This window comes from Amia ocellicauda, chromosome 9 (genome assembly GCF_036373705.1).
Source record: "Amia ocellicauda isolate fAmiCal2 chromosome 9, fAmiCal2.hap1, whole genome shotgun sequence".
NCBI lineage: Eukaryota > Metazoa > Chordata > Actinopteri > Amiiformes > Amiidae > Amia > Amia ocellicauda.
The window spans coordinates 5,278,126-5,292,683 of record NC_089858.1 but is presented as its reverse complement, the minus strand read 5'-3'; the positions used below and the strand labels follow the sequence as shown (position 1 = coordinate 5,292,683).

Genomic DNA, 14,558 nt, shown 5'->3' with positions numbered 1-14,558 from the left:
GTAAGTCACCCTAAATTAAAAATGAATTAAAAAACCAAATGAGTAAATTATGCATTTCAAATACTTCATAATCCACATATACAAGTGGCAAAAACCAAACAAGTATCTTGTACTGCTTTGTGGACATGATTACAAAGGATATTCTTCCAATCAAGTTGATTTGCTTTGCTGAATATTACATATAGACCCAACTTGTTGCTCACTGAACTCTGATAATAAACACGAATTGGACCCTGTTGATGTCTGTCCCTAGAAAAGCATGTTGACATGCTGTCTTCTAACATTGGCATTACAAATTATTATTAATGTGTTCACTTTTACATCCAAGTATTAAAATGCACAGGCACCACTCAGTTGTGTGCTATATAGTAGAGCAAACAGTTTGTTAAGCTTCATTTAAAAGGTTTTATACAAGTTTTGAAACCATTTATAGCCTAAGTGTTTTTTAGGTACTGGTATGAATTCTGATTCCCACTTTAAGGCTTGCGTAGTGTATTATAATCACAGAGAATAATTTTTTAGGAACTCCCATTTATTAAAAAGAATTTGTTCAAATATTGGAAATGTTTAGGGTGTAGAATATTTAGTTGGAGTTTACCTGACAAACCACATTTCAGTGGTTTAAGCTGTCTTAAGCTTTATTTCTTCTTGGTAAATGCATTGTTTGTAGCATTGAGCATAATTGATTAATGATGATTCCAAATGTGAAGGACATATAGGCCTGTATGTAGGCTATATTATATATAATATAATATATATTTTTTTTCTTTCTTCCTATGTGGAAGAGAGAGACAGAGACGGAGACAGACCGGTGTACCCTATATTTTATATTTTTAAACAGCCATAATATACACACAACCCCAAGTATACACAGACACAATCAGGATCAGTGAACCGCTTAGAAACCATGTGCAATGTGTTCTTCACATATGGCTTACCTGCTGTTCAATTATTCACATCCTGTTGCTTGGCTGGTGTAAGGTGTCCACACCCCTGTCCATCCAGAATATGTTCTTAAGGGTACACTGCCACATAATTTAATATAGTGTTGAGTCCCTTTGGCTGCATATAAGTGAAGAGACTATTGATAAATAGAGCTACAGTTAGGGGTAAAAAAGTATTTGATCCCCTGCTGATTTTGTACGTTTGCCCACTGACAAAGAAATGATCAGTCTATAATTTTAATGGTAGGTGTATTGTAACAGTGAGAGACAGAATAACAACAGAAACATCCAGAAAAACGCATTTCAAAAAAGTTATAAATTTGATTTGCATGTTAATGAGGGAAATAAGTATTTGATCCCCTATCAATCAGCAAGATTTCTGGCTCCCAGGTGTCTTTTATACAGGTATCGAGCTGAGATTTAAAGGGAGTGGTCCTAATCTCAGCTTGTTACCTGTATAAAAGACACCTGTCCACAGAAGCAATCAATCAATCAGATTCCAAACTCTCCACCATGGCCAAGACCAAAGAGCTGTCCAAGGATGTCAGGGACAAGATTGTAGACCTACACAAGGCTGGAATGGGCTACAAGACCATCGCCAAGCAGCTTGGTGAGAAGGTGACAACAGTTGGTGCGATTATTCGCAAATGGAAGAAACACAAAATAACTGTCAGTCTCCCTCGGTCTGGGGCTCCATGCAAGATCTCACCTCATGGAGTTTCAATGATCATGAGAACGGTGAGGAATCAGCCCAGAACTACACGGGAGGATCTTGTTAATGATCTCAAGGCAGCTGGGACCTTAGTCACCAAGAAAACAATTGGTAACACTACGCCGTGAAGGACTGAAATCCTGCAGGTCCCGCAAGGTCTTCCTGCTCAAGAAAGCACATGTACAGGCCCGTCTGAAGTTTGCCAATGAACATCTGAATGATTCAGAGGAGAACTGGGTGTAAGTGTTGTGGTCAGATGAGACCAAAATCGAGCTCTTTGGCATCAACTCAACTCGCCGTGTTTGGAGGAGGAGGAATGACCCCAAGAACACCATCCCCACCATCTAACATGGAGGTGGAAACATTATGCTTTGGGGGTGTTTTTCTGCTAAGGGGACAGGACAACTGCACCGCATCAAAGGGACGATGGACGGGGCCATGTACCGTCAAACCTTGGATGAGAACCTCCTTCCCTCAGCCAGGGCATTGAAAATGGGTCGTGGATGGGTATTCCAGCATGACAATGACCCAAAACACACAGCCAAGGCAACAAAGGAGTGGCTCAAGAAGAAGCACTTTAAGGTCCTGGAGTGGCCTAGCTAGTCTCCAGACCTTAATCCCATAGAAAATCTGTGGAGGGAGCTGAAGGTTCGAGTTGCCAAACGTCAGCCTCGAAACCTTAATGACTTGGAGAGGATCTGCAAAGAGGAGTGGGACAAAATCCATCCTGAGATGTGTGCAAACCTGGTGGCCAACTACAAGAAACGTCTGACCTCTGTGATTGCCAACAAGCGTTTTGCCACCAAGTACTAAGTGAAAGGGGTCAAATACTTATTTCCCTCATTAACATGCAAATCAATGTATAACTTTTTTGAAATGCGTTTTTTCTGGATTTTTTTGTTGTTATTCTGTCTCTCACTGTTAAAATACACCTACCATTAAAATTATAGACTGATCATTTCTTTGTCAGTGGGCAAACGTACAAAATCAGCAGGGGATCAAATACTTCTTTCCCTCACTGTAGTTATAGACCAGTACCTTTCTGTTTGATCAGAAAAGAGTTATGGCTCTTAATATGATAATAGAACAGCGTTGTGCATTGCTGCATTTGGTTAGACTATAATGTTGCATATTTATGTTGGGTATATTTCTGAATTCCCTTTACTGTATTTATGTTCAGTACAGCCTAAGGTAGAAGATGATAATGCTGGTGATTGTCTCGCTGGAAATTACAGTAATTGTATGCTCTTGTAATATGCCATCCTACTGGAAAATACAATAACCGTTTAAAAAGACCTCATGATTTGAAATATGTAGATTGTAAGCAGTCAAGGAATTTGCATTTTGTAAAATGAGCTTAAACATTTTGTTTTCCTTCACGTTGGCAGCTCCAATGTTGTCTATCAAGCTTGCTCCCTGCCTTGCTCTAAAAGCCGAGGGAGACCTCTGAACATTAAATCACCTTGGTAACACTATTGGGAACCTGTGGTGTAACTCAGGGGTGGGGGGGGAGAAACCTTCATAAGCTTACTAGTTTACTAGTTTCCTAGTTCCCTTAAGATAAAGAGCCAGTAGCTCAGTTGTGCTTGTAGTGTTAAGTGTCATTTGAAGGGCGAAATGCAGTGCTAACATGATTCATGGCTGTTGGGTTCCCTGCTGATTCACTGCAGAAGCCTTGGGGTCTCTGAGCCCGCCGTGTTTCCGTAGCGTGAAGACCGGTAGAAATCGTGGATCCTGGCATTATATATCAATGTAATTTGCTAGGGCTGAACGATTAATCGAAATTTAATCGCAATCGTGATTTGAAACATTGCGATTAGCAAGGGCTGCGATATGGATGCGATATGAACAATATGCAGGGAGTGTCCCAGAGCAAAAGCATGACTGCCCTCTATGTGGCATCTTACTAACCAATAGAGTGAGCGCACCTCCGTCCTGCCCAATCAGGGCTGCCCAGCCAACTGCGTACATGCCCCCATTAAAAACACACAGCAAAGCGCGGTGCGGTGGGATTATGGCGTTAATGAGGTGGAAAGCAGTAATGTATTGCTAATATTGTTTCTTCTTGTGCACTTAGTATATGTGTACTTTTAATTTATTTTAACCTTTGTTTATTTGGCACAGAATAACCTTAACTGTATAATTGATTTGTAGTAGTGTTTTTAGGGCTGAGGAGTGTTAAGGGATCCTAACGGATGTTAAAGGATCCTACACTCCTGTCAAGACTCTTACCAGGGAATCCAAAGAAGCAGAACTGTTGTGGGTGGCTTGTCTGAATGCTGATTTACAAACAGTGTGATAGTCTGTAAGTTGCCCTAGATAAAGGCATCTGATAGGCAAATTAATAACATTTAATTCCTTTGCCTTGATCTTATTTTGTTCACAAACCTGACAAATCGATTTTTTTGTGGCTCCTGAAAGCTCCTAAGATAAGATATAGATTCCTGATGGAGATCCTAAGCTTTTATGATTGTAATAAAGTCATATTCCTCACAGGGTTGTACCCAGGATCCGGTTCCTGAACAGGATTTTGAATAGGATCCCTTTTCCAGGAATATGTGACTATAGTGCGGTGATGCATTTTATTACAAAAGTGGTCTTTCAGAAATGAAGGGCTAGACCTCGTAGTGAAACTCTGTATGTATATAATAATGACCTACACATTCAGCAGAAAGGCATGGATATAATATGTGATAAGATTGGACGTTTCTAGGTGCCATTGTTGGAAAAATTATATTCTGCTAAGTGTTTGGGAAAATTACTACCTCATCCCCATGGTGATGATTTGATAATCATTTAGAAAAGTGAGTTTGGGCCACTGAATGCCTGCTATCTGTATTCTCACTACCAATCAACCACTAAAAATTACATGGAGGATCACATTCCTGCTGCTAACCAGTATGACATGGAGAATGGGGTGGGGTTAAAATAAAAACATTATATTATATGGGACTCTGGTGAATTATCAGTTCTTGTCGTTTTTTAGCCACTGACTCCATTGTCTGGAGATGAAGACTACAATGATCGAACCTGATACGAGCATCTGCCTCCCCTCCTCTGCTCTTTGTGCACAGGAAGTGTTTACCCATTGCAGCGCTAATAGAAGCTGCCTGTTATTGAGGTTATGTGCCAGCTTGTCTTTTAGACTCTGTGGCTGGGTTACTGTTCCCTCAGTCCCAGATTACTTGTACAGGAGGAGACTGAGGTATGGGTGAGGGGTTGAGAACATGTCTATAAACCACATTAAGCACAAAAGTGTAGTACCTAATTTACAGTGGAAAATGTGTTCTTTTGTATATTCTTATTTATTGTTATTCTTCCATTTTTTAATGTACTATAAAGATGTATAGGATGTAGGCTAGCCTACAGTCAAGCGATTTAGAAACTGCAATAAACAGAAAAATGCAGTTTGTGCTAGAGCGGTGTGGATTGTAGCTCAAACCTGCTGCTACAATTAGACTCGTCAGAAAGCACAAAGTGCCTTTGTCGAAATAATGTATTGTTAAAAATCATGCAGGGATTGGTGACTAGTTGTATTTAATACAGGTTGACTGCTGAATTAAAGCCCATTTGCGGTCCCCCATCATTGGTCTTGACTGCTGTTGGTTAACAAGTATCATAGCTGTGGAGGTTATTTGAGAAGAAGCTGAGTACAACCCTCTTAGTGCTGCTGACTTGACAAACACCAAGAGCTTCCCTGGGCAGGCAGGGCCGAGCTCTGAAGTTGTTGTGTAAAACTTGTGGAAAACATGCAACATGTGCGTTTGCCATCAGTCGCTGTCTCTGTAGGGCCGAGACTGAAACCCTGTAATAGTTAACTTGTCTTAGGTTGTTCTGCACTTATGTCTGCAACATTGCAGTTGGGCTGGGCGGTATACCGTAAGAAACGATATACCGGTATTCATTTATGGACCGGTTTGGACCGGTATTTTAAAGTTTTCTATGCTAAATTGAATAATTTACTAATTACCATATCATTCGCTCATAGCATTCAGCTGCCAATAAACTTGATCGCGTTCGTGTTTCCCACAACTTGCTGTGCCGGCTGCTTGAGACTGCGTTGTCTGACATGAGATGCATCTGATCAAAGAACACCGATAGTGTTAATGTAACGCATTTCCACAGATCTGCACAGATCTGCACAGCTCCACCATTGGGATCGGTTGGATCCTGCAGATCTGTGACTGAATCAGATGTGTTCAAGATTTACCTCGTGCTCTATAGTTTTATATAGTCGGTGCACTCTTCTCAGATTGCTTTATTGGGGCTGCTGATTTTATCTATGCATTTATTTTACTACGATTATGGGTAAATGGTTTCAATACAAAAACATTAAAGGGTCGGTTTAATTTATGCAAATGTTGTGGTGGGTGGAAACACCACATATATTGATTTACCCAGAACTTCTTCTGCAGTCAGTGCTTGTATTGAAATAATCTCCCGGCTGTAATTTTATTACGGTTATTTGAACGGTTTACTCCTGAATTTTCATGATGGCTTCGAATAGGGGAACTTCTATTTCATAATTAGGCCTATATAAATATTTTGTATTCTCTCCTTGGCCAGCTCAAATAAAACGAGTAAAAATAAAAACGTTGATGCATATAGCTCTGACTGGTTTAGAAAAATACTATTTTAATAAATGTCCATTCAATAAATGTACTTGTTTAAAGAAAACGTGAGACTGCTGCCCTTGCAGATGCAGTGTTGGAAGGTAGAATAATGCAACTAGTCATTTAAACGTTTGTTAATGCTGACAGACTTCAAACAAAATAGAATATTTGCTTGCAATAAATAGTAAGTGATCAGATTTAAACCAATAGCTAATAAAATTAACGTCGTCGGTAGACAAGTACGTGGCACTGGATTGCACCCCCACTCAACCGATACCTACAAAATATCTATGCTCTGAATTAACAAGGACAGGTTAAAAGACTTGCATTTCACACTTTACCATAGCATTTCCCCCAGTGGCTCCATTAAAATACAACCTCTACCTGCCCATTCTGTCTCTCCCACCACCAACCAGCCATGCTACTAAATCCACAGGCCCACTCCCACCAAAAAACACATCTACACCAATGTGAAATAAATACATAAAATGGAACAAACAAAACTAGCATTTATCATTCAGTAACTTGAGTGACATAAGAACCGAGTTGAAGGCTGCTCTTTGTTTTCACTGTCAAGACTGAAACCTATGCCCTGAATATACCAGTCTGTATTGATCAGTTTTAGAGTGAGTAGGATCATTTAGCAATTTATCTACAATCCCTGCATGCCCGCTCCTTGGAAGATTTCCTTTAAACTCTCCTGTTTGCTCCCCTCTATCCTGTTGCACAGGTTCACTATTTTAATGAGCATGCTTTGGTTCACTGAACTGACTCCGCTAAACCTAAAATATTTAAACTACCTGTGCTCTCAATAAAGTACGTATAAAAGGCTTTTAGGACTGTTTGGTTCACATTCAGTCTCCTCAGTTTGCATAGGAAGAACATACTTCGTTGGCATTTCTTCATCAGCAGCCCACAACCCAGGCTAAAATGAGGTTTACAGTCCAATGTAGTTCCCAAGTACTTCTATTAATCTACCCTTTCAGTAAGAAGCACATCTATAGTTATTTTTTATTTAATTTTCCTAAATGTAATTAAGGGAATTAGTAAGTCCTTGGTTTTATGCACATTTAAGGTCCAAGTAATTGTTCCTACACTGCTAAGCAAAGTCCTCAATTGCAGTCTGAAATCTCTTCCGTGTTGGATGCATCCAACATAGCTAGATCATCATTTTCATTGATAATCTGATGTTCGAGACAAGTGCTTCTACAGTAGGGTGGGAAATAATCTGCAGGGATAGTAGTGCTTCCTTCGGAAAAACAGAATAGTTACTACACTCAAGATTGATGCCAAAATAAACCACTTTTAAACCACAGCTTTCTGAGGCACTAAGGATATTGAACCTACAACAAATGTGTAGTTTGCATTTGGAAGCCCACCTGTTAGATTCTGTTACATAGTTTGTTGCTGACTAAATTAGAAATGGATAAATGTTGACCATAGGCAAATAAAACCACAGTGGAATGTCTTTGAAATAATTTTGGATCAAAGCTCTATAAATATTTCCCAATTCAACATGAAAAGGCTAGAAGGTATTTTTAATTAGTTTACTAAAGTATTAGTAGCCATGTCATCTGTTAACCTACATGCTAATGCATGTAACTTGTAGTATTAAAAGGACAAACTGAGATGTTTGTTCATTATTTGCCTCTTGGGGCTGGAGGACTGAAATACAAGTTACAAAATCCCAAGTCCCAAATGTATCGCTAAAGCATAGAATGATGTTCGCTGTGCTGTTCAGATCTTAGTCACGAATGTAAACAAAGAGATATGGATTCTCTGGACTGTTGTCATTTATATCACTTGACAGTGCAGTTGTGGATATATCCCTCATAAATCATATACGGTGGCTGCTATTAATCTGCTTTGCACATGTCAGGAGTCAATTTTGTTCCAGGTATTGGCATACATTGACTTGTTTATGCAGTCTCAATCCGATCAGTCAATCTTCATTTGCTAAATCACCCTTAACAAATGGTCACACTGATTTCACAGACATAAAACCAACAAGGACACTTACAATGAAGTCGGGAAAGAAAAAAACAAATCTCTTGGAGAAAAATAATGATCTGGGCCTCGGCTTGAATGATTTGCCTGCCTGCCGGGCAGTTAGTTTATGGGAAGTGGAGAGGTGCCAACTGCTATGGTTTAGCTGTAGCAGACGCATTTTGACCCTTCTGTATGGTGCTAAGGGCAAAGGTGCTAAACTATGGGTTCTCCGTTTTAACCCCCCCCTCCCCCCCCCTCCTTACTGTGTGGGTTGAAACGGGGGAGGTGTCATCCTCAGTTTGTGAGGTAGTTTAACTAATTCAAACATTATACACTACTTAGAGAGCTGCCTAGATTTTCTTTGAATTGTTACTGGTGAGCAGTTCTGAATCGATTAATTTGCCTGCTCAAATGGTAAGCTAAGGCATCGGTGGTGGTAAATATATAATTAGTCATGCGTAGGAGAGATTAAGGAGAGAGAGTCTTTATCCTGGATTTTAAGGTTGAGATATATTGGGTCTCCTTTGCATGGGGTGGCAGGCTATTTAATTTTTCCGGGGCCCTGTAGCTAGATGCTCTACCCACTGTGCTCTAATAGTGGCTTTTAGAAGCCGGGAATCACTTCAGAATTCACCACATCAAACTCAAATCTCTTTGAATGAGTTACGAGTTCAAGCTGTGCAAATGAACTGTGCATTACAGTGAAACCACTAAACCACAGAGCAGCCATCACTTTAACGGATCCGTTTGTCATCCTGCAGTTCACAGAGGAGAAACTGGGCCAGGCTGAGAAGACCGAGTTGGATGCCCACCTTGAGAACTTGCTGGCCCGAGCAGATAGCACCAAGAACTGGACCGAGAAGATCTTCAGGCAGACTGAGGTTCTGCTCCAGCCCAACCCAAGTAAGACCTGCCTGGATCTCCCCTGACCCTTTACCCTCACCCATCCTTTGGACCAATCCTTTCCCTATGAATTCTGCTTCCTATAGAACATGTTACACCAAGAAGGTTAGAAAGTCCCAGCTAATGTGGACTTTATACATCCCAGGTTGTTTCTGTTGCTGCATTGACCTCCTTATATCGAAAGTCAGTGCATTCCAGTTTCCTCATTTCCTGTTCAAACATAACCATTGTACCATTCTGATTGTAAAACACACATTACCCCCCACCCCAGGTTTAAGCATTTAATGTGTTCGGTGAGAGCATCATCTTTGGTGCAGTGTAATTATGCAACAACAGTTGTAATTTGGGGGAGCATGATTTATATAAGTTAATGCAACGTTGATAATTCAGATCTTTGTTCTTTCCTATTGAATCATTGGTAAATGTAGTCTACATGTGGTCTAGTCTTCTGTGTGCAGATTGTTCCAGATTGTCTACAGCTCTGGAAAAAATTAAGAGACCACTCCAAGTTCAGAAATACATGTTAAGTGGTCTCTTAATTTTTCCAGAGCTGTATATCCCTCTCTGCATTACTTTTCTGTCCCGGTCTTCCCTTGTGAAAAGTGTACATTTTAAATACATTAAACCTATGCTAGACATACTTCTAACATACTATTGATTAAACTAATCTGAGGTGTACTTCATTTTTCATTTTCATGTCACTATTTTTGTACTTTTTGTATACTTACACACAGTATGCTTGAATTTGGGGGAACTAATTTTGCATATTTGTAAAAAGGAAATCAGACATACAAGCTACCTATCGAAAGCGAAAAAGTTTTGCTGTGTTCGAAACAGGAGCAGATTTTTGACAGCGTATATGAAACTAGGCAATTTAAATAATTTGGTTGGTAATGGCTACTGATACTTATCGCCACTGCTTGTAAGGAGCACCTTGAACACAGACTGCAATGTAATACCACATACCAAGTAATACCACATCAGTGTGGCCACAAACACAGCAATTCCCTTCTGTGTAAACCACATGCCTGATGATGTCACGACCTGCTCCCCTTTCCAACTACAGTAGCCTGAAGACCAAAACGGAACCAACTTTGTAATGTAATTGAATTGTCAGGAGAAAAAATGTAAATACTACGAATAGTATCATAAATGGTGTCTTTGAAATGTTAATGTGTTTGTAATTTGCATGGCCATGGTCACGAAATATTGTATTTCATGTTATTTCTTGAAGCTCAAATACTGTGTGTGATGTTTTAGACTTTGAAAGCTAAATTAAATGTACTGTGACAGTGTGGGGGGGAGGGGGGTATCTCCAGGTGGGTTTAAGGAAGTCAATAGCCAGTCCACAGTCTGGCTGTGTGTCTGTGGTCTCTGATGAATCGACTGATGCCCAAGATTGTGTTACATGTGGTGTTTCTTTTGCAAGGACTAAACGGTGAATCTGACTCGGAACTGAAAGCTGTCCTCGCTGTTACAGTTTACCTACAGCTTGTTAATGACAATACAGTTGCACAGGCTGTTGTGAAAATGTTGAATGAGTTTGAAGTGGACTTAGATGACCTCAGTGCATTTATTTATGACAATCCGTACAATTAAGTGTCTAACTCATTCATCTTATCTGCAATAGTCACATTGTAGCCTTGGCCAGTGATATTTGGAACACATCACAAGTGTCAAATTGATCAAGCATTGGTGTATGTATATTCCAGAAGAAGTAGGCTATGCCACAAAGCAGATGAGAAAAAAAAAAAAAAAAAAAAAAACACCTGGAGAAGATGGAATCATAGTGGAGGTCCAAGGAGGTGGAGGAGAAACTGAAAAATTCCTTGGAAAACTTAGTACAAAGTGTCTCAAATTTAAGCAAATACTAGATATGTAGAACAATGCAACTGTCAGTGTCCTTCACAATAAATGAGAGAGACAATCTGAAGAACTATAGGCCCATTAGTCTACTTTCCTTCTTATACAAAGTATTTACAAAGATATTAGCACATTGCCTTCAAGACATCCAACCAAGCAGGATTTAGAAGTGGTTATAACACCATGGATCATATACAAGTTGTTTGAGAAGAGTTGGAAAGATGTAGAGAATATGAGCTTCTGCTATGCCTGCACTTTATCGACTACGAGAAAGCGTTTGATTCAATGTGTACACACTCAGTCATCAGAGCTCTAAGAAGTCATAACATTGATGAAACCTATACAACTCCTATTAGATATACAGCTCCGGAAAAATTTGAGAAAAAAAGTTCAGAAATCAATGTTAAATGGTCTCTTAATTTTTTCCAGAGCTGTATCTACAACAATGCTACATCAACAATCTGACTCCACCAAGACACTGACAAGATCAAAACCTGCAAAGGAGTACATCCAGGAGACGCACTCTCTCCAAAACCCTTCACAGCAACTCTTGGAAGAAGTGTTCGGACTGGGAAGAAAAAGGAATCAAGTTAATCCAAGCTTATTTCCCATATTTGCGAAAACAACAGATGACCTCCAGCTTCAATTTCAAGATGCACTCTCAGATGCAAGCAAGAAAACTGGACTTAAACATGACTTTGGTTATTTTAAGCGCTTTGTTAAATCTAAGAAAATTCAGATAAAAAGAAATCAAAAGAAGAGTGAAAAATGTATGGAGTGCATTTGTAAGAAACTGCACGCTGTAGTAAGGAAATTACCTATTTGCCTGAAGAGAGAAGTATTTGATCAAAGCATACTACCAGTGCTCACTGGTTGTGAAAACTGGTCACCTAATGTAAAAATGATATAGAAACTGTGAATGACACAAGAAAGCATAGAAAGATTTAGGCTTGGAATAACAAGGAGAGCGAAGAAACTAAAATGTGACATCATTGAAAGAGTGAATGTTAATTGCAAGAAGAACGGATCAAACATGGATAAGGAAGCCAGCGAATACATCTCAAGATGTATATAGGTCTACAGAAACTGTAATTGCCATCAAGGTGCAAGACCATGAAACACTAACACTTGGTTGACTTGATTTAATATGACTCGAGTTGAAGGAAAATGAAAAATTGCTACAGTGAGGGAAAAAAGTATTTGATCCCCTGCTGATTTTGTACGTTTGCCCACTGACAAAGAAATGATCAGTCTATAATTTTAATGGTAGGTGTATTTTAACAGTGAGAGACAGAAAAACGCATTTAAAAAAAGTTATAAATTGATTTGCATGTTAATGAGGGAAATAAGTATTTGACCCCTTCGACTTAGTACTTGGTGGCAAAACCCTTGTTGCCAATCACAGAGGTCAGACGTTTCTTGGAGTTGGCCACCAGGTTTGCACACATCTCAGGAGGGATTTTGTCCCACTCCTCTTTGCAGATCCTCTCCAAGTCATTAAGGTTTCGAAGGCTGACGTTTGGCAACTCGAACCTTCAGCTCCCTCCACAGATTTTCTATGGGTTTAAGGTCTGGAGACTGGCTAGGCCACTCCAGGACCTTAATGTGCTTCTTCTTGAGCCACTCCTTTGTTGCCTTGCCTGTGCCTTGGCTGTGTGTTTTGGGTCATTGTCATGCTAGAATACCCATCCACGACCCATTGGCTGAGGGAAGGAGGTTCTCACCCAAGATTTGACGGTACATGGCCCCGTCCATCGTCCCTTTGATGTGGTGCAGTTGTCCTGTCCCCTTAGCAGAAAAACACCCCCTTGACAGGTGTACCCTGTGGATCTGTCCAGGCACCCATCCCTCCTTCTTTCTCTACACCTTTCTGGGTCCATGGCTTCTCATACTGTTTCTATGCAGATGATATCCAGATCTGACCCTTGCGTCCCCTTCTGCATCTCTACCTGCCTGTCTATTCTCTCATCCTAGATGCACTCCTACTTCTCAAACATAACTTTTCTAAATCCCATCTTCATTTCTCCCGCTCTTCTGACGATCTCTGTTCTTCTGAAATCTACTAAACTCCTTCTTCTACAGCCAAGTATCTCTGAGTCACCCTTGACCCCTCTCTCTCCTCCTCCCAGCCAATTTCCACTCTTCACACACACACACACACACACACATCTCCCTTTTCTTCCAGGGCAGACTCTGCCCCTTCCTCACCAACTACTCTGCACATCTCTAGGCCCAGGTACATTCCTGACCACTGCTATTCTGTCCTGATTGGCCACACTCATCAGCCACTCATCCATTCCTGCTTACCCAGAACACCGGTCTTCGTCTTGTGTTTTCTCTGGCTTTCTGCCATGCTACTCCACCCTTCTTCTCCACTGTCTACAGATCACTTGTATCTAGTTGAAGACTGATTCTTGCCTACCATTGTCTTAATCTGACTGTCCCCAGCTAACTCTCATCTTTTCTTACACTCCCTCCAGATCACTCAGGTCTTTTTGTCCCAGAAGACTTGCTGTACACTTTTTTTTTTTTTTTAACCCTTCCTTTACTCCCGAGCAACTTTCTCCAGAATGACCTACCCACAGAGGTCAGGACTACTGAGGCCCTGAGCACCTTCTAGTGTCTGCTTAAGACATGAATTGTTCAGACTGTAACTGTCATTATTCTGCTGTTATACATCTTTAACACCTTCTCTCCTTGTTATTTTGACAGCTCTGACCCCTCTGCACACATTGTTGTTGCATCTATAGAACCGTTATTTTGTACTCATTTTAGTTTTCTTTAAGTAGGACGTATACTGTGTGTTGTACTTACTGTCACATGTAATGTTTGATGTCGTTTGTGTTGCGACTGCTGCATGTCACTCTGGGTAAAGGCGTCGGATTAGAAATTAATTAAAATAAATATCTGAGAACCAAATCCAATTACAAAATGGAAAGTGCATCTAGTCATGGAACAAGGATCAATCAGGAGTTGTTTTTTAGGCATAGTGCCATTTTCATATAACATGTATCATTGTGCTACAAGTTAACATGCATTTTCTTCCCCAAAAAATACAACAATGTTTGAAAATGTATCTTAAATTTTACAGTTAGCTTTCTGGGGGGTGGAACATGTCTTTCATCATTTAAAAAAAAAAAAAAAAAAAAAAAAAACGGGGTGTTGTCCTAGAAAACATTTTGCTTTAATGTAGATTAAGAGTCCATAAATCCCTACAAAAAAGACATTCCTTGAACATTCATCTTGGTCCAAGTCACAGGTTTCTTTAGATGTCTTCTGTAGTCTTGAACATGCTATAAGAAGCTAGGGCACTTTCTGTCAGAGCAGGGAACTCTAACCTGTAACTTTCTGATCTTCCATGCTACAGTCGATCACACCGGTAAGTCTACATTTCTTAACAGTACCTTGTGCTGTTGGGTTTTAACCCCTTGGATACATGTACTGATAGAAAGGAGTTTGTGTTTAGCTGGTTCTTGGTTCCCTTCAGTGTTCTGGGCATCGAGTGTAGGGGAATGAAAATGGTCACCCAGTTTG

General features: G+C 40.1%; 1 protein-coding gene across 9 annotated transcripts in view; it reads left to right on the top strand.

Annotated features, from left to right (window-relative positions):
• LOC136758451 (endophilin-B2) overlaps nt 1-14,558 on the top strand; it is a 64,585-nt gene that overhangs the window by 12,275 nt on the left and 37,752 nt on the right. For 5 of the 9 annotated variants that reach the window (XM_066712830.1, XM_066712829.1, XM_066712827.1 and 2 more), the window contains exon 2: nt 9,020-9,161. In XM_066712830.1, coding sequence (XP_066568927.1) covers nt 9,020-9,161 — 142 coding nt within the window. Of the gene's footprint in view, nt 1-9,019; nt 9,162-14,391; nt 14,404-14,558 lie in introns of all 9 variants that reach the window. The other 4 variants (XM_066712828.1, XM_066712826.1, XM_066712824.1 and 1 more) reach the window with 1 other exon arrangement.